Source organism: Canis aureus, chromosome 16, assembly GCF_053574225.1.
Source record: "Canis aureus isolate CA01 chromosome 16, VMU_Caureus_v.1.0, whole genome shotgun sequence".
In the NCBI taxonomy this organism is placed as follows: domain Eukaryota; kingdom Metazoa; phylum Chordata; class Mammalia; order Carnivora; family Canidae; genus Canis; species Canis aureus.
Genome location: NC_135626.1, coordinates 44,580,497 through 44,602,842, shown reverse-complemented (window position 1 = coordinate 44,602,842; position 22,346 = coordinate 44,580,497). Strand labels below are relative to the sequence as shown.

Here is a 22,346-nt window from a genome sequence, read left to right as displayed (position 1 = left end):
GTGCAATTAAGATTTATGACTAAGGGGCCAAACACATTTATTTTCTTTCCCTAATCTTGGTCTCTTACTCTTGGCCATCTTTCTCCTTTCTTTAATGATATGCATATAATTTTTATATTTAATAAGTTGTTATTAATGAAATCATTTGCAATAATTGATCATATAATAGTTTGATTTATAATAACTGATTTTCTGGTTTGGGGAGGAAATGTTAAATAGTGGGAGGAAACTTTGCTACTCTCTTCTCTTGGCTGTTTGCAAATGCAATTTAGTTATTTTTTTCTCTTGGTGGAGCTCTTTAATTATGTTTTCTTCGATATTACCATTGACCTTGGGTCAGTGATTCTCAACCTTGACTGTATATTCAGATCACCTGGGGGGACTTTTAGTGTTTCCATTGCCCAGGCTGTATTTGGAACAATTCATCAGAACTCTAGGGTTAGGGCCAGGCATCATTATATTTTAAAGCTCCCTGGGGACTCAGATGTGCAGCCAAGGTTCAGAACCACAGCCTTGGATTTAAAGGAAAAAAAAAAATTGTCCTCAACACTTGCTTTAGATGCAGAGGGAAATGTAACCTGTATAGGGGTAACGGTTTCTGGCCTGCAGGTTTGAACTATGAAAATTGGATTCTTCAGATTTCAAGGGTTATATTCAGACAAACGTACTAGTGACACAGTGGAAACTTCTTTGTTGTGGTTTGGTATCAACAATAAAAGAAATATCAGGAATCTAATGTGACTTGGCTGATGTGCCTATTTCTAGCCAGAGGCACTTTCTCCATCAGCGAGTTTGGTGGCAGCCTTTGAACCTGATGAAAGCTTTCAAGTTCCAATGATTAAGTCATTATCCACCAAAGCCATTCTTACCTGAGGAAATGATCAGGATATGTGTTCTGTGTCCAGAGGGAATAACTTTCTAACATCATCATGAGTGCATACACAATCTGATGGTGTTTCTTAAAGGGCCTAATCGATTAAGTGAAAGGTGATTTTTTTTTTTTGTTTTGTTTTGTTTAATGTTGTGAGATGTAGGGAATTCAAAGGGCACATTCAAGGAACTTTTATCAAGATAGGTCAAAATTCATTTGAAAATATAGATACAGGGATAATTTTATTTTGTGAGTAGTGACATTTTTGAGGAATCCAAGAGCATTTTTTTTCCCCTACAACAATCATGTTTTTGTTTTCATCTTCCATTTTACAAATGGAAGATTCTAATCTTGTGACCCTGGAATTGCTCAGGCATTTAATATTCCAGCCTGGGTATCAAGGATTTAGTGCTTTCTTTCTGAAGTGAGAGTTAGAGGATCATGGTATTTTGGAGGGAGAGTGGGGAGTAGCCTACAATGTTCTGAGGGGTTTCCCAGCTGGTAGCCAAGTGTCTCAGGACTACTGTAGCTTCTCAGCATCCACTGTACTGGAGATGTAAGAGTTGCTTCATTTATTGAGGGGTGATGGAAGGAGAATAGGATTCTGTCCTCCATGAGTAATGGAATGCCCAACGACCATGCTTGCAACAATAGGAGCTTCTTACCCCCTCTATGAAGATATTGCAAATGTACCATCCCAGGGTTGGCCGATTCAGTCATTTCACCATGCTCTGGCTTTAAATGATATCCCTTTGAGTCTTGATTCTCTTGACTTTTTCTTTCTGGTCAAAGGATGGCTATTATGATGCAACATGGCGACATCAAAAGGCAGGAAGACAAGGGGGCATTTTCCCCCGGGTCCTATTATTATTATATTAATCAGGAAGGAAAAGCTTTCCAGTAGGTCCCAGCAGACTTCCTCTCAGATTTCAAACCTGGAGCCAAAAGCTGTTACTTGTTCACCCTCAAAACTAGACTGGCAGAAGGGTTGCTGTGGTTAGCATAGACTAGGGGTTAGCAAACTTTTTCTGTAAAGAGTCTCTTGATTGTGAGTATCTGGGGCCTTGTAGGCCATATATGGTCTCTGCTCCATATTCATCTTTTCCTTAACCCTGTGAAAATGTAAAAACTATTGTTAGATCTAGGGGTGTTTGCCAGGCCATGGACCCTGGCATAACTAGTTGTGTTTCATCTCTTGAGGCTGGTGGAGAGGTCCACCAACCCTGCCCACGTTGCCACCCATTTTTTTATTTTAGCTAAACTGTGATTTTGTTAGCAAATTGGATGGACAGCCAACTCTAAGTTCCATATGTGGTCTATTTGTATAAATTTCATAGTAATTTGGCAATGGACATTTTGATGAAGAAAAATTGAGATATGAATTCTCAGGACCTTAGTAGAATTTTAATTGGAGTGGGGTTATTCTCATTATGGTAGTCAGGGTAAACTCGGTAACAAATAATCCCCAATCTCAGTGGCTTAACACAAGAAAAATGTGATTCCTTGCTCATACTATGTGTCTCAAGTGAATTGGCAGGGAATTCTACTCCACTTGGTGATGCAGGGACCCACCCGAATGAGGGCTCCACTGTTGAGTATTTGCACCATCTGGATCACATGACCTCCTCAGTCTCCAAGAAGACAAGGAAAAGAAGGAGTCTAGAGAATAGCTCTTGGGTTTCCTGCTGCTCATCGTGAAAGTGACCTATTGCCCTGGCCAGAACTGATCATGTGGGCCAACACAACTGGAAGGAAGGCTGGAAACCATGGGGGAGCAAATGGAATATTGGTTGAGTGTTATTATCCCTTCCACAGCCTTACTGCTTTCTTCCTATTCTTCCAGAAGAAGAGACTTGATGAAGTTGTGTTATAACACATCATAACACCAGTTGCTGATCCTTGACCTTCTGCTCTTTTTAAACTCTTGTTTATCCCATCCCTTCCTTTCTAACGTTTTTAAATTACATATTCTCTTCTCCCACACCTTTCTCTTTCCTGACACAGTTTAGAGTCTTGTCCATGGTGTCTAGAAGTTAGAGTGCATGAGTCAGAAAATGAGAGCTATGAAAAGGTGTGTCATAATTGGATTATTGCATTATAGAAATGCAATAGGATGTATCATTGCAGTGTCAAAAGGACTTTTTTTGACCTTTGAATTTGCCTCTCACCCAGTAAGTCTCAACTGAGTGCTGTCACTCCCTAGAGTATATCAGGCAATGTTTAAGGACATTTCTTTGTTGTCACAAGTAGGGTGGGGTTGCTACGAGGATCTAGCAGGTAGAAGTCAGGAATGCTACCAAACATTATACAAAGCACAGGACAACCCCTGACTGTAGAAAATTACCCGGCCCCAATGTTAATTGTGCGGAGATGGTGTTGCCCCCTCCTCTTACTAATTACCTCTTTGAGTCCTTGTATTCTTGGGCAGCCTTCTCATATTTGCATGACTCTGACTTGTTTCCATTTTTTTGTGAGATATATCCAGGTAAAAATGTAACCTCCGAAAGCTAGTTGATCCTTCAACAGATTCTGTGGTGGTTAAGTAGACAGGGTTCAAGCAGAATCTCCGAATGCCATTTTTACACGTTTTTCTTTTGTCCTTTTCAAGCTTTATTCATCTCTGGAGTTCTAGAAGATTTCACATTGATTATCCAAGCTGCCATTGTCAAAGTATAATTTCTAAATTGTGAAAAATATATAGTGAACATATATGCAGTATTTTTATGACTTGTTAATGAGGACAGCAAAGCTGGTTCATGGGAGAAATCAAGAGACTGAGGATTTATAGACACTGGAGCAAAAGCATTGGTATAAGAATGCTAGTTTGAATACAAAACTGGTTAGTATACTTGAGGGCTATAGATAAACTGTTGGAGTTATTAGGTATATCTAAGATATAGATACAAATGACAATAGCAGGTGAGACAATTAGTGCTCTGGAATGATGGTTCCCACATGTAAACCTGCATTAGAATCACCTGGAGGGCTTGTGGAAGCCATTGCTGGCCTCAGCCTCAGTTTCTCATTCTGTGCTGCTCTGTGAAGGGGACCTCCTGTCAGGTCTAACAAGGATCTCAGGAGATGCCGCTGAACCTGGTGATTTAGGTGACACACTTTTGAGAGCCATTACTGTAATATGTCATGGAAAGATATGCTGTTGACCTTCTCGCCTTATCTTAAGTTTTAGATGTTTTTCTCTTAACACCCATATAAGGAATTCCATAATTGAGAAAAAAGAGAGAGAGAGAAAATGGAATGTAGCTAGGATAAATTGTCCCGGGATAACCAAGTAACTCATGTATCTCAGTGACTTAACAAAAAGTGCTATTTCACTGATTTTATATCCTATAAAGTTGGATGAAGCTCAGACTATCATCCTTCAGCAATGCCATCCAGAACATGTGGATTTTGATGGCAGATGGGAGAACCAAGGATTCTAACATGGGCTTTTCACCAGCCCCTAGACCAGAGGGGCACCTGTCACATCGACACACGTCCCATTGGCCAGACTAACTGCAAAGGGGGCTGGGAAATGTGGGAAAACTCATGTGTATGTAGAGAGTACTTGATGTCCCTATTGCCTGTTTCATAAATATGAGTGTATAAACGTGTACTTACTGATCAAAGGACCCAAAGCATCTTTTTTTTTTTTTTTGACTCAAAGCATCTTCATCATGGCAATGTTATTCTTACTAAAATTATATTTGGATATGTATATTTCACACTTAAGATTTTAGATTTCTAGAAGAGCAGTTAAGGGATAGTGTCACCACAGAAAATGATGGGGTTGAGGTCGGGAAGATTCCAGTGTTTGAAATTGCTGTTAATGATAAAAAAATATATTTTGATAACAGTAGTAATCAGTTATATGGACACATATTTGTCGCCCCAAGTGAAATATACGTAAAGAGAGAGAACCCTTAATTATCTTAGTATGATGGTAGACTCTTTGATCTTGGGATGCAGCAAACTAGAGGCGTGGAGTTTGCTAAATGGACTTCTAACTCTTGGCCTGCCTCAAATTTCCTTTTGGGACTGCTGAACTGTTTTGCTTACCAAACATTCACTTGAGGATTACAAGGTTCCATACTCAAGGTGAGATGTATTATGGGATTCTTGAAGGCTTTCCCTTTTGACTAGCTGTTAGTTAGCCTCATAAATCATTTAGCTGCCTGATTCTCAGTTTACCTATCTGTAAAATGGGTCTCCTGGGAATATTGGGAAAGTTAAATGAATATTTATACAATGTACCTGGAAATTCCTACCTTAACGGTTCCTTTGTTCTTCTTTCCCTAACATGGACTAGAAAAGGTATTATTGAGATCTTTGTTAGTTAGAGGATGACCAACCCTACAGACCCTCTGCCTGGCAGTGAGTGGGTTCCTGGGATCCTGGACTTCCACTTTTAAAACCCGGAATGTCCGGGGCAAACCGGAATGAGTTAGTCACCCTATTTAGTGGACCTTCTTGGAACCTGCCTCTGGCTTCGCCTGGGGGAATACCTATACTTTAGATCTCTTTATGGGGAAAATAGTACCTGGCTTTTGAGATGTCTCCTCTGTTCTTTTACAGGGGAGGAGCTTGGTTAGGGATGGCCTAGCATTTATGTTGAACCTTATTATTTTAGACTAAGGCAACTTTCTGCCTTAAACCTTGAAAAACATTGATTCTAGAAATTGGCTTGAATTAACTTTATCTGTTGTGATCATCTGATCTTTAAGCCCATTAAGGTTTGGTCAGCTGTGCCCTACACATCTAGGACTTTCCTAAGGTAGAGATTGGTAATTTGAGTGTGAGGAGTTGCTTTCCATGTTTATAGAGATCTGCTTGGTTGGACCAATGGTTTTTCTCAATGAGATCTAGGAGTCTCGGGTAATACCCAAACTATTTTTTTTTTTTTTTTTTACCCAAACTATTTTTCCCCATGGTTCCTTACCATTAAATCCTGCTCTTTCTACCAGAGATGTCTCTCCTGCCTGGCCTTCTCTCTTCATCTTAGCTCACTGCTTGTTATGGGCACTCTTACTCACCTTGCCCCTGTGTATTTTATCACCAGTCACTTCAAATACGTCTCCTATGCTGCTGCCAAGTATCTTCCTACAAAACATCTATCATCATTCTCCTGCTTCAAGGTGGCTCCTGCAGCTTCCTCTTGGCCACCACAATAAAAGCCAGCTTCTTAGCTTGGAAGCCCTGCCTGACCTGCTTTATGGGCCACCCACATGGAACCCTTTCACAATCCACACCCCTGCACATGCTGCTCCTCCCATTCTCCTTTTACAACATCCTCCTTTTCCTTTCTCTGCCTGGATATATACACCTGTCCTTTTGGACCTGGTTCAAATGTTCTTTTCCTTGTGAGAGACCTTGGTACCTTTCTGTCATGGTGGCTTCTTCCGTTGAAGTCTGCAGCTTGGGGACTTAGAGCGTGAGGTTATGACTCCCTACTCAGCCTCTGATTACCTTTGTGCAGGACAACAAACATTTAAGGAAGGGCTCCTATTACTGAGCACTAATATAGGGTTTTTCCTGTCTTACCCCATTGACGTGTTTATCCCCCCCCCCGCCCATGTTGGGTGGTATTTATCTGGAAAATGTTTGGCTTGCAGTAGGTGTTCTGCATGAATGCTTAAATAAATGAAGGAACCCAACTCAGGATTTTCATAGGAGAATCCTCTCTTTTAAAGTGTATCCATCCTTTGCTGGGGTCTTGCAATTTCTTTTTTTTTTTTTTAATTTAAAAAAAATTTTTTTTTTATTTATGATAGTCACAGAGAGAGAGAGAGAGAGAGAGGCAGAGACACAGGCAGAGGGAGAAGCAGGCTCCATGCACCGGGAGCCCGACGTGGGACTCGATCCCGGGTCTCCAGGATCGCACCCTGGGCCAAAGGCAGGCGCCAAACCGCTGCGCCACCCAGGGATCCCGGGTCTTGCAATTTCAAGTATGGTCCCTGGACCTGCACCCCAGCAGCCTGGCATCATCAGAGAGCTCACTAGAAATGGCAGGATCTTCCATCTTACCACAGATCTGCTGCACCAAATCTGTGTTCTACCAACATCCCCAGAAGATTGGTAGGCAAGTTAAGCTTGAGAAGTGTTGCCCTAGGCTCATGTCACCCTATGGCCCATTAGTATCTGTAACACATTCACCCTCAATTTGGGGGGTTCTTATACAAAAAATTGGAGCTCTCTTCCTCCTTCTCTCCCTCTCTCTTCCCCTCCCAAATAACTGACTTCCTTCCTTCCTTCCTTCCTTCCTTCCTTCCTTCCTTCCTTCCTCCTTTCTTTCCTTAAATGCACAATCATAGGATCTGCCCTAGACCTATTGAACCAGAATGCCAGGCAGGTTGGGCCACTGCCTTTTAAACAAATACCCCGGGACATTTCTATCACCCTGAAATCTGAGAACCACATCCTAGGGAATTTCTTACTATTTCATCGTCTCTGATTTCCCCCAAAGCTTTGGACTTAGCGGATCTGTCCTCACGGTTAGTGTCAACTCTATTGAGGTCCATGTCTGTGGCCCTTTCTAGTTTCCCCATTTCTGTTAACAGAGTTGTTCTCCTGCTGTCCCCAGATCTGGCCCTGGCCCGCGTCCCACTATCGGAAGAGTCCTTTACCTCGCATTGAGAAATGCACAGTGTCTCTGCGTTTCCCTTTCTAGTAATTGCCCCACTTCTCTGCCTGCGTCACTCCTTTCAAGTTCATAGTGTGTTGCCAGTGCCTTGGTTTTCTCCATCGTCCCCGTGGCCGCTCATCTCTTGCTGTCTGGCTTCTCCCTCCGATACGTCACTGAAGCTCTTCTCACAAAAATCACTAGGGACTTCTTTATTTTCATATTCACTGACCTTTTGAGTACTTTAGAATATCTCTTAGAGGTTCGCAATCCTGTAAAAAAAAAAATCACGAATTATGGTTTTAACCTGCTTTGCTGGTGTGCAGAGCTGAGCATGAATGTCAGCCTCTAAGCCAGGGAGAAGTTGGACCCTACTCTCTCTTTACTTGCCAACCCCTGGGGTAGGAAAGCAGTCAGTCACTGAAGGTTTTTACACTTAAAAACACATTTGACAAATTCAAGTTTACTGCAAAAAAAAAAAAATTGTTTTTAGCACAAAGCTAGTGATTTTAATTCCTGATTCATTACATTACCAAATTTCTTCAGATAAATCATTGCTAATATTAGTCTTACATTGTGTAGCATTCTGTAGTTGCTTTTGGCTACAATTTTCCCTTGTTTTATAGAATGAACCCATAATCAGAGCAACAAAATAAGCCATTATCTTCTCTTCAAGAACCTGTAAATTCAACCTTTAAACATTCAGTGGAAAGGGAAGTACTCAAAAGGACATAGAGTAAGAATGCACCATGCTGGACATCCTTCTTAAAAAAAAAAAAAAAAAAAAAGCACAGAAACTTTTCTCCCTCCTTCTGTCTCCCTCCTTTCCCTTTTTTTTCCTTCTCTTTTTTTTACAGATCCAGCAAGCAAACACATTCCAGGCGGTACATTATTAGGCTCTGGCAAGAGAAGAATGAAGCAGACATGGCCCTTTGCCTTTACGATGCTAACGGTTTAGCGGTTTAGCATGGGGCAGTCAGTCTTGTCATCCCAGAAATAAAACAATTTGCTAAGTACACAGGGAAGGGGAGAGGGTGCAATTGCTGCGGAGGGAGCATCAAAGATGGGGTGTGTGGGGAGCAAGCGGAGACTCAGCAGAGGAGGGATCTTGATGGAGCTGAATCTTGAAAGGTGAACGGGTGCCTCCAGTTGGAGCTGTTGCAGCACTAGGAGGGCGGATGCAGAGGGATTCAGGCACTGTGGCCCTGTGAGCAGCACCCGGAGATCACCAGGCATCCTGGGGGGGGGTGTCTTGATGGAGGAGGTTGTACTGACGGAGGAAGTAGAGGGAGCAAGGGGAGCACAAGTTTGGAGGTTGTTTTTTTTTTTTAAGGTTTTATTTCTTCATGAGAGACACAGACAGAGGCAGAGACATAGGCAGAGGGAGAAGCAGGCTCCCTGCGGGGAGCCCGATGCAGGACTCGATCCCAGGACCCTGGGGTCACAACCTGAGCTGAAAGTAGATGCTCAACCACTGAGCCACCAGGGGCCCCCACAAGTCTGGATTTTAATGTGGCCAGTGGGCATCTGTGACAACGAAGGGGACCACACGTTGGAGAAACGCAATCCTGAAAGATGGGGTGTCTGTAAGGAAAAGAGCGCAAGGCCTAGCCAAGGGGTGACAGACTGAGGTTCTGTATGGAGAAGTCACTGGAGTCGTAGAAAGCTCGACAACTCCACAGGTGAGAGGGCCGGGGGGGTGGGGGATGCATAGGCTGAAGACAATCTCAGGTCAAATTCGCCTTTGACTTGGAGGGCTTGGGGGGGCCCCCTGGAAGGGCTGGCTGCCCAGAGAAGGAGGAAGAAGGCCTCCCTGGTGCAGTTGTCAAACCCTTCCCAACTGGTCCTAAGAAAAGTCCTTTTCGTAGTAACAGAACTGGCGCATCCCTTACTCTTTGGCCTCCCGGAGTAACTCGGAGCAGATCTGCGGCCCTCGGGACCACAGCTCTTGCAGTGATGGGGAGGGGGCTCTTGAGGCTCCCGGAGCGGGGGCAGGTGGCAGCCTCCCTGTTGTGCCCTCGGCTCCCCAAGTGACACGGTTCCTCCGCTTACCTGCATCGCCAGCAGGGCCAGCAGCCCGTGGTCACGGCGAACCAGAAAGCCTGAGGGCCGTCAGCGGCTGCCCCCTTGTCTTGCTCCCTTCCTCCTTCTGCAGACAGCTCTTTGCTTCCAGAGTTTTGCAGCCGACGCTGCGTGAGCTGTTGGGTCAACGAGCCCGACGGGTGCAAGAGGTGGCTCGGGGGCCGCTGAATAGTCTCGCTTTGTCTGGAGGCCTGTTTTCCTGACTGTTTATGGTGCTTGACAGGGTGCTTTTTGTTCTGGGGAGAGCTGCTTTGGGGAAAGCAGGCTGCTGAGCGGGGCGCCGGGCCCCCCTGGCCTCTGGGGCTATCTCCAAGGCCCTCCCGGGGACTGGATGCAGCTCCCGCAGGCGCCCTGGCCCAGCGGAGGTCACCCGAGGCCTCGGCGTCCTTGTCCCCAGCCCTAACTCCGATAGAGAGGGGAGGACAAACTGCCGTCCAGCTCCCCAGCCTCCTAGGAGTCAGGAAGGGGCCCAGGCCAGCAGCAAGATTCCATTTTAATCGGTGATCACGCATTACACACACACACACACACACACACACACACACAAAGAAAACAAAGCAGCTGTGTACCTACCACTTTCCAGAACTTTCCCTCCATGGTTGGCAGTCAGCTTGCTTTTCTTTTTGCAGAAAACACGATGTCGGTTGTCGTCGGAATGTAGAAGGGGTAGAAGTCTGGAAAAGGAGGCAGTTTGGACAGGAAGGTGAAATTAGTAAGGTTTTCAGCTCGCGTTTGGGATGAATCACACCCTTTGGGGATTGGAACGTGCAAGTGCAAGCGTAACGCTGGTTTCCCTCTGGGGCTCTCGTGCTTTCCCTCACACGCCTGGGCACACACCCCGCAGAATCCCTAACAGGCAGGCTTTGAGTACCAGGGGCCAGAGAGGTCCCCGAGGCCTCGGCCTCAGCCGGCAGGGAGCAGGTTAGCATCTCCTCCGGCGGGGCATGGACTCTGGTCAGCTGACGGGGGTGGCAAGCACATTCCAGCAGTGAAGGGAGGCTTGGCTGGTCTTTGTGGGTTCCAGAACATGCAGTTCTTCCATAAAATGACGGGAGAACACAGTGTGCTATTGAGTGCTGCTGGATCTGTATGGAGCCATCTACTTCCCGCCCCCCCCAACCAAGGGTCAGGACAAAGGTGGTTTACTTGGGGTGAATTCTAGACCAGCAGTCTAAAGCACTTTAGGTTGGAATCCAATTTCTGCCCCATATTATTTTTATGGCTTTGGTTAACATTTCTCAACTACTCTGAACCACAGTTTCGTCTTCTTCGTGTCTATCTGCCATGGATGGTTTTGCCCTGCGTACGTGGCCCTGCACGGTCGAGTCCTGATTTCTGGGCCCTTCCAGAACTGTTGTCCTTCATGCCACCTGGCCGTCCACTTAGACTGTCCTGGTGTCCTGCACGTTTCCCCACCTCTGTGCGTTTTTGCTTCCTGCTTTCCTTCCCCTTGCCCTTAGCCTGCTCTTTTCTCCATATCTGCCTTTAGGAAGTCATGTCTATAAGAATTAGCTCGAGAGATATTTCATGGGTAGAGTTTTCCCTTATATCCAGGAGTACATGTGGAACAACATACAGAAGCAATTATAAGATGTCTGGGATTCCCTTTAAAGAAGTAGGGGCGGGGGGCATAGATGAAGCAAAACTGGTCAAGAATTGATAATTTTTAAAGAAGGGTGATAGGCACATAGGGGCTCGTTGGATTGTTCTCCTTTGTGTACGTTTAAAATTTCTTATAATAAAGGGCAAAAAAAAAAAAAAAAGCTTTCTTAATTACCCATCCCAGAGGTGATCTCTCTCGCACATGTTTGAAGCTTCCTTGTGGTAGTTTCTTCTGACATCTGCTTCCTGTTATGGGGGTTGATGAGTTAGTAGAGCTCAGTAGTTAGACAGCAGGCACTCTGATTTGCCCAGGGCACTCTTGGACTACTCCTTTGTCCCTCATTCCATCTGGTTTAGCATTTATCCCAGATTTTTATTTTTATTTTTATTTATTTTTTAAACAGAGTCTCATTATCTCATAGTTGCTTTAAACCAAGCCAGGATGGGTTTGAGAGACTACCACTCTCTAATTCCGACTTCTGCTCTGATCTCTAGCAGAGTGCGAGCTGCGAGCTGCTTGCAGCAAGCAGAATTGGACGTTAGTGCCAGGATGCATCCAAAAGATGACCAGCAATGACTTCTCTCTTGTTTCCTTGCTTGTCCCAGAGGGCTTGCCGACTAATAAACCCAAGTGATCAGAGTTGGCTGGCTGCTTCCAGGCTTAGATGGTGGGAGAAGAACTGGATACCACTGTGGCCCAAGCTGTGTTCCACGAGACACAGTGTTAGAGGCTCCATGGCTTAGAAACTGACTTAAAGGATGCGAACCCTTGCCAAGAAAAATAATTCTGCTTATGTCATTTCATAATGTACGTTTTGCTTTAGTACACGTGTGTGTGTGTGTGTGTGTGTGTGTGTGTGTGTGTTTAGAAAGAATTTCATTTTGAAAATAGCTTTCAGTAAGTTTGGGTTGTAGAGGTTCACCACTGTAATAAAACCAATCCATTGATCAATTGGATCAATAAAATAGTTTAAATAGGATCCCTGGGTGGCTCAGCGGTTGAGTGCCTGCCTTCGGCCCAGGGCGTGATCCTGAGGTCCCGGGATCGAGTCCCACGTCGGGCTCCCTGCATGGAGCCTGCTTCTCCCTCTGCCTGTGTCTCTGCCTCTCTCTCTCTCTCTGTGTCTCTCATGAATAAATAAATAAAATCTTTAAAAATAAATAAATAAAATAGCTTAAATAAATATTTAAACTATTGTGTAATTTTTATTACTTTTCCTACCACCTCTTACTCACAAAAGTATCCCTGTTTAAATGATAAAGTATGGGCTCAGTTTACTTAATAGTCAAGAAAATGAACTCTGAAGGTAGACATTTGGTTCCCAAGTCCTAGCTCTGGGGCATGTGAACTGTTTCCCCTTTGGTCTGTTTCTTCATCTGTAAAATGGGGTTGATAATGGCTGGTTATATTTTCATGAAGATAAATGAGTTATTACGTGTACCATATTTAACATAACGTTTTCCCTATTTTAAATACTGACTACTTATTCTGTTTTTATTTGAGTTCCTTTTTTATCTTCTCTACCAGGTTATATGCCCATTTAGGAGAGGAAATGGTTTCTTTATTTTTAAAGACTTCTACTGGGCATGACACATAATAACTCCTTGATGATATTTGTTGGTTGACTGAATAAATGAAGGAATGATAGGCAGCTGTTTTGAATGACTGGAGCCAGTGGGAGTGGTTAGAGTTGCAATCTGTGTATATGAAATTGAGCTATATCTAGGCAGGAATTCCTGGTTCATCTAGACCTTGTTGAGACCCCAGTTGGGCTAACTGAACTGACTACTGCAAACACAAAGTCTTACGTAAAATGATGTTTCTATGTTCTATAAATCTATAGGCAATCGCCTGCCCACTTATCTCCCTGAGCTGGTCATCTTACTGGACCCCATCCTATGGTTCTGGTTGGTGCTTTACTTGAAACTGGGTATCATTTAGCCAGTTATTTGCTCATCTTGCATATCTGGCAGGGTAAAGGGATCTCAATAAGGCAAAGAATATGGGGTTAAGTAAAGGAAGAGTTACCATATATGATAAACATATGTAGGAAGAGACTAGAAAATGTTAGTATCTGTGTTTTAAGATTTCTCAGGGAGAAATCCTGAACTGGTGTTATATATCATGTTTAAAAGTATCCAGTTGGTCTGCTCTGCAGGCATAGCCACTTGGTACTTTGGGGTTGATGCATGTTAGGAAATGGGCCATCTGTAGCCAGGAAGGTTTAAGATGGCCAAGGGGGAAGAGGTGGGAGGAAAGGAGGTTGTATGGAGCTCTGAAATGCCATTGTGGTGAGTTTCCTTTCATTGTGTATTGGTTGGTTCTTCTAGAGAAAGGCTCTGGACTGAGTCCCTTTCCATTTTCACTGCTGCTGGGGTGAGCATTAAACAGTGGTTTTAGACTTGGCCTGTTTGATGAGACAACTAGGAACATCCTAGAAATACTATACAATCAAAATGTTACTATGTACGTTTCTGTATATTACAACATGACTGAAATCTTGGTTGCTTGTCCAGTCATTTTCCCTGAAGCTTTAGATCTAAATAGACCCTTGTCTGCTGAGTTTCTTTACTGGGATGGTCCCTCAATCTCACTCTACTCCAACCCAAGCTCATCCATTCTTGGCTTCTCAAATTTGCTTCTCCTGTGTGCTTGTTCCCAGTTGGTACCTACTGTTTCTGCTAGGAAGATCTTTTTAATGTAATTCGATTTTCCTCCTCTCCATCAGTACTGTCACTGATCATGCCCAGGCTCCTCCCTCCTCCTACTTGGATCTCTGCCATAGGCTTTCAGTAAGTTTTCCCGCCTCCATTCTTGCTCCCCATCTTGCTTCCCTCTCTGTTGGCCCTCGGGATGAGTAAAGAAGTCAGTAATTCAGCAACCAGTTACAGGCCAATCACTCTCTTCTCAGGGCTGAGGATAAAAGAGTGAACTAATCACTGTTTCTTCTGTCACAGAGCTTATTTTCTAGTGCTGAAGACCAACAAAGCCATGTACCCAGACAGATGACTAACATGTTTATAAACTGTATGATATCATAAAGGAAACCAACAAGGATTTGAGATGGAGGATAGCAAGGTGGACATGCTTTGCATGCTGTGGACAAGTGAGGCTCCCTTTGCTGATGACATTTAAGCTGAGATAAAAAGGATAAAAAGGATCTAGAAGGGCAATAACTCTAGTGAGGAAAAAAATGTTTTGGGCAGAAAAGACAGTATGTGCACAGACCCTGAGATGTGCAAGAGCTTGGTGGGATCAAAGAACCAAAAAACTAGATGAGAATGATTAATGTGCAGATCCATCAAAGAAGAGCGATTTGAGATAAGAGCAGAGAAATGGGGGAATCACATGACACAAGGCCTTGAAGGCTACAGTAGGAGTGCATTTTAAGTTCAATGGTGAACTACTGAGGAATTCGAAGTACAGGTACAGTTTTACCCAATTTACATTTCACTCCTCCTCTTGCCCTTGTGGGGCATAGGTCAGAGGAGGATGAAAGGTGAAGTGTGGTGACAAGGTAGGAGGCTGTTGTAGGAGCCCAGGTAAGATGTGATGTAGTGTAGACCAAGGTGTTAGCAAGAGAGATGGAGAAATGTGGGCAGATTTGGAATATCTTTGGGAGGTAAAGTCCATAGGGTCTTCTATGGGATTAGACACTAGGACAAAAGAACAGGAGGAGATTCAGGATGGTTGGTCTGAACAACTGAATGGAGGGGAGGTCACCTGTTGAGATGAGGAAGAGATTTTGACCATTCTCTTTTTCTCTTTCACCTTGAAGGATTCCTGCTTAGATTGGGCCCATCTAAACAATCCAGGTAATCGCCCTATATTAGTGTTTTTGGCCTTAGACACACATGCAAAGTTCCTTTTGCTTGGGAACGTCTTCCCAAGTTCTGGATGTGGACTTCTTTGGAGGGTGGCATTATTCTGTCTACTACAGAGGTTGAGTAAAATGGGAAGAATATCCAGGGAGATGGTTAGGACCTGGACAGTGCTTTCTTAGGGGCATGATGGCAGGAAAGAGCCATATCATCGTGCATTGGGCGATGAAGGAGAAGTTAGGAAGTAGAAACAACACCGTATGTGGGCAACTCTGTAGAGAACTGGAATCAGGACTGGAAGGGATGTGGAATGGAGTGAAGCGTTGTTTAGGGCAGATACAAGAGCATAGCTGTTCACTGGGGGGAATAAACCTGCAAGAGTAGCACGATGGGGATACAGGGTCGTATCATCAGGGAGAGAACACCTGAAGCCTTGGAATCCTTCTGAGGGTGGATCCAGAGCCCAGTGGAGCAGTTGGCCTTTGATGGGAGGGATGTACCAACCTTTGTGTAGAAAGGAGAAAGGGAACTTTCTGACACTGTGACGAGAGATGAGTGAGGTCCCATCTCATACCTTCCATTTCTTCAAATACGAAGCAGGGTTATCATCTGAAACAGAGCTGTGATCATTCCAGCTGGTGGCCTCAAACCCTTCACTGGCTCTCTCTGCTTATCTCTGTCTCCATTTCTGGGTACTTGGCTTAGAATTGCACACTGTAGCCTCACCCATTCCTTAGAAACCTCTGGACACACCACACCTCTCTGCTTTTGACTTCTTGTTTGCTCACTTCTTTTACTGGAATATCTCGCCTCTTCTAACTTTCCCTTACCCCTGCTACTCCTGCCTGCAGTGCTCCACCTCTAGTGCTCCATCTCTAGTGCCACTCCCACCTGCAGTGCTCCACCTCTGGCGCCACTCCCACCTGCAGTTTTCCGGCAACCAGCCTTGAGACACACCCTCACCCGGGTTAGTTAGCTGTTCAGTTGCACTCAGAGCTCCCTGCTTTCACTACTATTACTCCTAATAGAATTGTGTGTTGTATATCTGTGATCTGTACTAAAATGTGAATTTGTTGAGGGCAGGAGGCATGTATCTTCCATCTTTGTATCCATAGCACCTAGCACAGTGCTTGTGTGTCTAAAAAACTCAACAAGGGGTGCCTGGGTGGCTCAGTTGACATCAGTGTTCTCTGGTATCAGGTGAGGTCATGATCTTGGGTCCTGGGATCGAGCCCTGTGTGGGGCTCCATGCCGGTCAGAGTAGCCTGCTTCCCTGTCTCCTTCTGCCCCTATCCCTGCTCTTTCTCTCTCGAATAAATAAATAAAATCTTCAAATAAATAAATAGCTCAATAAATAAGCTCAATAAGCTCAATAAATAAATAAATAAGCTCAACTGTTTGTTGAACTTAACAGTATCACAGCAGGTATATCAAGCAAATATTAGAGTGGGATGGAAAAAAAATCCATCTATTTAGTGTACATGACCCATTATTGTACTTCTCATTGACCTGTTTTGACTATTTTGCCCACAATCCACAGCCAAATCCCAGCAGGCCATGCATTCCAAGTCCCTGCTTTGATTCTGGATCATCCTGTAGGCTTTGCAGTCCTCTAGAGAAAGATTATAGCCCTAGTTACTTCTGTGTCACCATTACCTGTCAGGAAAACCTGTAGAAGGCATTAAAATGTGTCCATTATTTTGTATGATTTTGGGGTGATGGCTTTCTCTAGAAGCTGTAGTATCTGGCCGGTCTTCCTTTCTGGAGCATGTCCTTCTGTTCTTCGAACAGTCTTTCGAGAGAAGTATTCTGATACAACCATGACTTTAAGTTCCTTACCTGTGTCGGAGGCCGGTGGTGTTCTAAGTGGATTGATTTCAAAGTTCTGTGAAACCGGGTGACTTAGCATATCAGTCGTCAACTTGTTCTTTGTAAAGAGCCAAACATGTTTCACATGCGCTTCTAAGGCATGCTAGCTATGCAGTTGGTCACTTCACCATCAGGAATAAATACATGTATTTCCAAGCAGTATTTGTAGTGTTTCGAATGGAATCTTGTGCAACTGAGAAAAGATCTACAAAGATGCGGTTAATGTCTGCGAAAATGTTCATGGTGAAATGCTAAGGGATGGAAACAATGTTAAAAATCGCACACATGGTGTGGTCTTAATTTTATGAGAAAATGCTGTATCTATGTAAGCATGTACTTATAGATCTATCTGTGTACGAAAATGACCACAAAGTAGCGTCCCAAAATATTAGCAACAGTGTGGCCTGGGCAGTGGAATTTGAGTCATTTCAATTTTCTTCTTCATAGCTTTCCTTATTTTCTATTCCTTATTTTATTTTCCAGTAAATATTTTCTACTTTTGAACTTAGAAAATCCATGGTACTTGTTTTAAGGAGTAATTTATTGTTCTTTAAGCATCAGTGGTAAGACATCTTTTAAAATTTTCTTTTGTTTTTTCTTTTGGCCAACGATGAAGAGAGCAAAAAAAAAAAAAAATAGGGAGTTGAATTTTGAATTTTTTTTTTTCCCAGTCAAGAGAGCTAGAAAATGAGGGTTAATGAGTATACATGCTTATTGATCCAGGAGAGTATTTGGAGATGACTTTAAAGTGTAAAAATATGACCAGGGCTCCAGAGATTTGCAGTGAGTACCTGCTCAGATCTGTGTGGTTTCCCCAACCTCAGGCAGATGTTCCAGCTTCTGTTAGGAGGGCCTCCCGTCTACCCTGGTATGTGTGATTGCAGCAAGATTTTCTGAAAGCAACTTCATTCCCAAGACCAAAATAGTCCAGTGAGTCACTTGGATACATCCTGAATCAAAGATTTAAAAACCAAAGCCTGCAAATGGTCCTAATGCCTTAGCTCAGAGAGAACATCAGTGAAGTTTGGTTTTCAGGCCACCAAGGTGGTTATTTTCAAGACAGAGTAGCATTAGAATGAAGAGAGATGGCTCCTTATGGGCCAGGACAACCTGGTGTGGTGTGCTGTAACATGCTATTTTACTTATTTTTAATTTTTTAAAAAGATTTTATGCATTTATTCATGAGAGACACAGAGAGAGAGAGAGAGAGACAGGCAGAGACACAGGTAGAGGGAGAAGCAGGCTCCCTGCGGGGAGCCTGATATGGGACTTGATCCCAGGATCCTGGGATCATGACCTGAGCCAAAGGCAGACGCTCAACCACTTGAGCCACCAGGTACCCTGTTTTTAATTTTTTAAAAAGGGTTTTGTTTATTTATTTGAGAGAGAAAGAGAGAGTGAGAGTACGCAAGCTGGGGGGAGGGAGGGGCAGAGGAACAAGCAGACTCCTGCTGGGCCTGAAGCCCGATGCAGGCCTCGATCCTAGGACCCCGCGATCATGACCTGAGCTGAAGGCAGATGCTTAACCCACTGAGCCACCCAGGCACCCCTATGCTATTTTATTTTAATTTCATTTCTATCCTCTGTGATGCTGGGCACAGCGTAAGGCCCGTGCAGGTGCTGCGGAGGGGAGAGCAGAGCCGAGGATTACGAAGCACAGGGGTTTGCCAACATTGCCCCTCTTCACACCCCTTGCCTTGCTTTATTCATTAACCGTGTCCTCTTTCATTCTCCAAAGTGCCTCATTTGGGATGATCATTTTATAGGGTCACTCTGTCACCGAAGTGGCCAAGTCAAATCTGGATTCTTTGATTTCATCTCTGCACAGCAGTTGTCCGCCTGGCAAAAATTTAAGCGCCACACCCAAGGGCACATGCTTTTTAATGCTCCATGCCCCTCCCTATCCTGCAGCGACTGCAGTAGATGCCTTTGTATTCGGCCTTTTCAGACAGATCAATGCAACTGTTGAAGGAACCCTAGAGGATTAAAGCTCTGGACTGGGGAGCTCTTTCTATGCCACAGCTGTCCCAGATGGTGGTAATACTTCTAGGGCTCTGAACGCTGCGTTTGGGGCCAGTGGGATAAAATCCTGAGACCAGGTTGACACTGACAAGCTGCCTTGACATTTGCTCTTTGGTTTTTCCTAAACCACTGATTTTCTTCTTCTTTCATGGCAGTGTGCACTTCTGCTCCCTTTATTTCTTCGGAGACTCCCGCTAGGTCCCCCTTTTCTTTAGAAGAATGAGAGTTTAAAGACAGCATGTCTAATTCGAAGAAGATTTAGTGCCCCTTAATTGTCCTAGAAGCCTGAAGTCAGGCTCAAGAAGGACTCAGATTGAGACAGACATTTGTATTCTGACAAAGGCCATGCCGTTCTCTGATTTCTGCCCTAGGAGCAGGGATGTAATAAATGAGATTGGGGAAACTCTTGCATTTCTGAATTGGGCTCTAAGTTCCTGGAAACCTCTTGTGCTCTGCAAATTTAAGGTGAAGGAGACATGAAGATGACTGAAGATCCTCTCCCTGGAGAATTATGCGTTTGCACACACGGAGACATTTTGCTTATAATTTCAGAGGATTTATGTGGCCCGATCTACTCTATGGATTGTAGGCTCATGTGGCCGTACAGCTGGTTTCCTCCCTAATACCCACATTCCACACAGCCCCCTTCCTTGAGACTACTATAAGCCCTACATGCTTTAGGTGTCTCACCCTCCTCCATGTGATGGTGCGCTTGAGAGGAGACCCTGACCCCCCCAGCCCCAGGAGTGGAGGTGGTGGGGAGGATGGTTGGAATGAGCCAAGCAAGGTGGCCCCATGTCCTTTGCCAGAGATCGGTTCTGGCATGGGTGTGTGAGATGTTGCTGACAAATACGGCAGGAGTGTAATTCTGCTGGGGAGCTCGCTGTCAAAATTTGATCACTCTTAAAATGAAAAACATGCAGGATGGAGAGAGCTATCTCCAGGATGGAGATAAAACAGGATGGAGAGAGCTATCTTGACACTCTTTTAGGTGTGTTATGGGACTGAGCAAATGAGAGAGAACAAAAAGAACCCTGGGGGGATGGATTGGAATTGGCCATATTGGTATGAATTCATGATTTCTAAAATACGCACCTGGATGTGCATATGTATGTTCATGTGCAGATGTGCACATATGTGCATTTTTAATGTCTGGGTATAGATGTACATAACATGCATGTTTTTTCCACCTCTGGTTGGTGAAAGGGCCAAGAAGAAATGATACTCAGGTAACAGTGAACACACCTAGTACTCAGATCTCAACACCATTGCCTGCTCTGAAAGGAAAAAAGACTCTTTGCAGAAGTTCGAGGGATGGGGCATGGGGTCAAGGTGATGCTAGTGCTCTAATAAGCTAGTGCCCTAACTGTGCTGGTGCCCTAACTAAGCTAATGCTCTAAATATGCCTGTGCCCTAACTGTGTTAGTGCTCTAACCAACCTTGTGCCCTAAGTATGCTAGTGCTCTAACTTAAGCTATTGCCTGAGCCTTTGGCAGGCCATTTCACAATTCAGTTAAACTGGCTGCTTTTGTAAAATGAGGTTCGTGATCAAACTAGTCGACTCCTTGGTCATGAGGTTCATTGTTGCACCTCCTTTGACGTAAATCGGTCCCTTGGTCTGCAACAATATTGTATGGGATACATGCTGGTAGGCGAGGCATTCTTAGGGCCTTGGACAGTGTGCTTGCAGAGAAGGCGAACCCATATTTGGAGTAGGTAGGCAGGCTTGAATTCCAGGAAACATGAATTAGCTATCTCCTCCTCTCCTCCGGGGTGGAAGTGGCCTGTTAGAATCGACCTTCCGCGAAAGGGCTGGCTGATAGCCTTGAAGGTGCTATAGGGATTGGCATCCATCTCTGCTGTCGGTTGGTTGGAGATTTAGCAGTGGCGATGCTGGGCCATTGGTAAGAGGAAGCCCATACTGTTGGACCCATGCACCATCCATCCCTGCCACCTGAGCCATGCCATTCCAGGGTGCATTGTGTCAGCACTGGAGTAGCTGAGAAGGGGAAGCTAGCTGACGTCCACGGGGGAGACATGCATTCTTCCAAGAGTAGCTCAAGCATCATTGGATCTCTGGTTCGTATGGCCTGAGGGGCAGGGCAGATTGTACCACTCACTGCCTACACTGCTGCTGAGCCCTCCTCTGCTTTGGCTCACGTTTCTGCTGCATGTTTCTGTGTGGACTCTGACCACAGAGCTCAAAATAGAGGCTTGTGTGCAAGAGACTCGTTTGTGACTGTGATCTCAGTAAGTGGGATGGACAGCGCAGCTGAGATAGGGAAGGAGGGAAAGCCAGTGCAGCCGTCATTGCTCAGGGCCACTGCATCAGACCTTCTAAGAGCCTTGTGAAGTCTGTCTCAGTCTCAGAACTGTGTGCCCATGGGACGAAAGGGGTTATTCATCAGTTCCTGTCCCCCATTGTTCACTGATCACAGGTGGCCCCACACGCTTTGACCCCAGGTTCTGCATGTCTGCAAGCCCAGCAGATTCCAGCAGCCAGAGCACTCTGAGAATAGGAATCCAGAGATGGAAGAGGCATCTGGTGCAGCTAGAGACCAGGCACTGTCAGGTTGCATCTGTCTAGAAGCTGGCCAGAACCCGGGCTGTGTTGGAAACCCAGATCAGGGAAGGGAGTGGGAGGTGGGGTAGAGAGAAATTGGGAGTGGTGTACAAGAGTTGTCCCCTGCACACACTGTGTTGCAAATGGTTGAGTGAGGACAATCCAGGATTTGAGCAAAACACACCTTGCTCAACCCTTTCCTAGCTGTGATACCTTGGAGTATTTACCTGACCGTTCTAAAGTTCAGTTTCCCATCTGTGCAATGAGGAAAACAACTCATTTTGCATTCAAGAGGGTTAGCAGAGGGTGGTTTCTGTTGAATTCCTTGCTTTGGGCCTGGAATAAATTCAGTGACCTGCCACCTGACCGTCTGGAGCAGTAGATGCACAGATAACTTTCTAGTCTTATGTGTGGAAGGGGAGGGAAGGAGGTGGGAGGTGAGAGATGAGTATATAGGAAGAAGTTATTGGGCCAAAATGCAGGCAGAAGAGCTCTTAGTAGTCAGAGGACCACATGTGTGCCCTGCCCAGGTGGCAGGAGTAGCATGGCCAGAGGAAGAGTCAAGACCAAGGTTAGGTGTATTCGAGGAAAGAGAAAGGACTTCTGTTCGACTGTCTCATAGTTACTTCTTGGAGGTGGAAGTAGTAGTACAACTGGGGTAGGCTCTTGAATGCCAGCTTGAGTAATTTGAATTATACTTGGCTGGCAGTTAGGAAGGAGGCGTAGACAAACTTCCTCAAAGATTGGGAATTAACCGGGGCGCCTGTGTGGCTCAGTCGGTTCAGGTGTCTGCGTTTGGCTCAGGTCATGATCCTGGGGTCCTGGGATCGAGCCCCCAGCCCAGTGGAGAGTCTGCTTCTGTCTCTCCCTCCACCCCTCCCCCCAGTTTGTGTGTTCTG

General features: G+C 44.8%; 2 protein-coding genes across 4 annotated transcripts in view; one reads left to right on the top strand and one right to left on the bottom strand.

The window, feature by feature from the left end:
- The window catches only part of MAP2K6 (mitogen-activated protein kinase kinase 6), a 121,468-nt gene that overhangs the window by 34,083 nt on the left and 65,039 nt on the right, over positions 1–22,346 (top strand). Inside the window, exon 1 of one of the 3 annotated variants that reach the window (XM_077853647.1) lies at positions 14,956–14,987. The exons of the other annotated variants lie outside the window; for them this stretch is intronic. The gene's annotated coding sequence lies outside the window, so the exon portion shown is untranslated. Of the gene's footprint in view, positions 1–14,955; positions 14,988–22,346 lie in introns of those variants that run through there. 3 annotated transcript variants of the gene reach the window in all.
- Positions 1,087–20,738, bottom strand: LOC144285362 (uncharacterized). Its single transcript, XM_077850478.1, has 7 exons — positions 20,527–20,738; positions 10,407–10,604; positions 10,143–10,243; positions 7,720–7,759; positions 3,850–3,964; positions 3,272–3,499; positions 1,087–1,983 (listed from the first exon to the last, which is right to left on the bottom strand). Exons 1-5 carry the CDS (start codon positions 20,736–20,738, stop codon positions 3,946–3,948), a joined length of 570 nt encoding a protein of 189 aa, XP_077706604.1. The 3' UTR covers positions 1,087–1,983; positions 3,272–3,499; positions 3,850–3,945.

Coding starts and splice junctions, on each gene's coding strand:
- LOC144285362 (XM_077850478.1), bottom strand. CDS start 20,738: ATGGATGCCAATCCCTATAGCACCTTCAAGGCTATCAGCCAGCCCTTT. Junction 10,244..10,406: donor CCTGTTAGGGATTCTGCGGG/GTGTGTGCCCAG, acceptor CTCCTTTTCCAG/ACTTCTACCCCTTCTACATT. Junction 7,760..10,142: donor AGGGAAAGTTCTGGAAAGTG/GTAGGTACACAG, acceptor TTTTTTTTACAG/GATTGCGAACCTCTAAGAGA.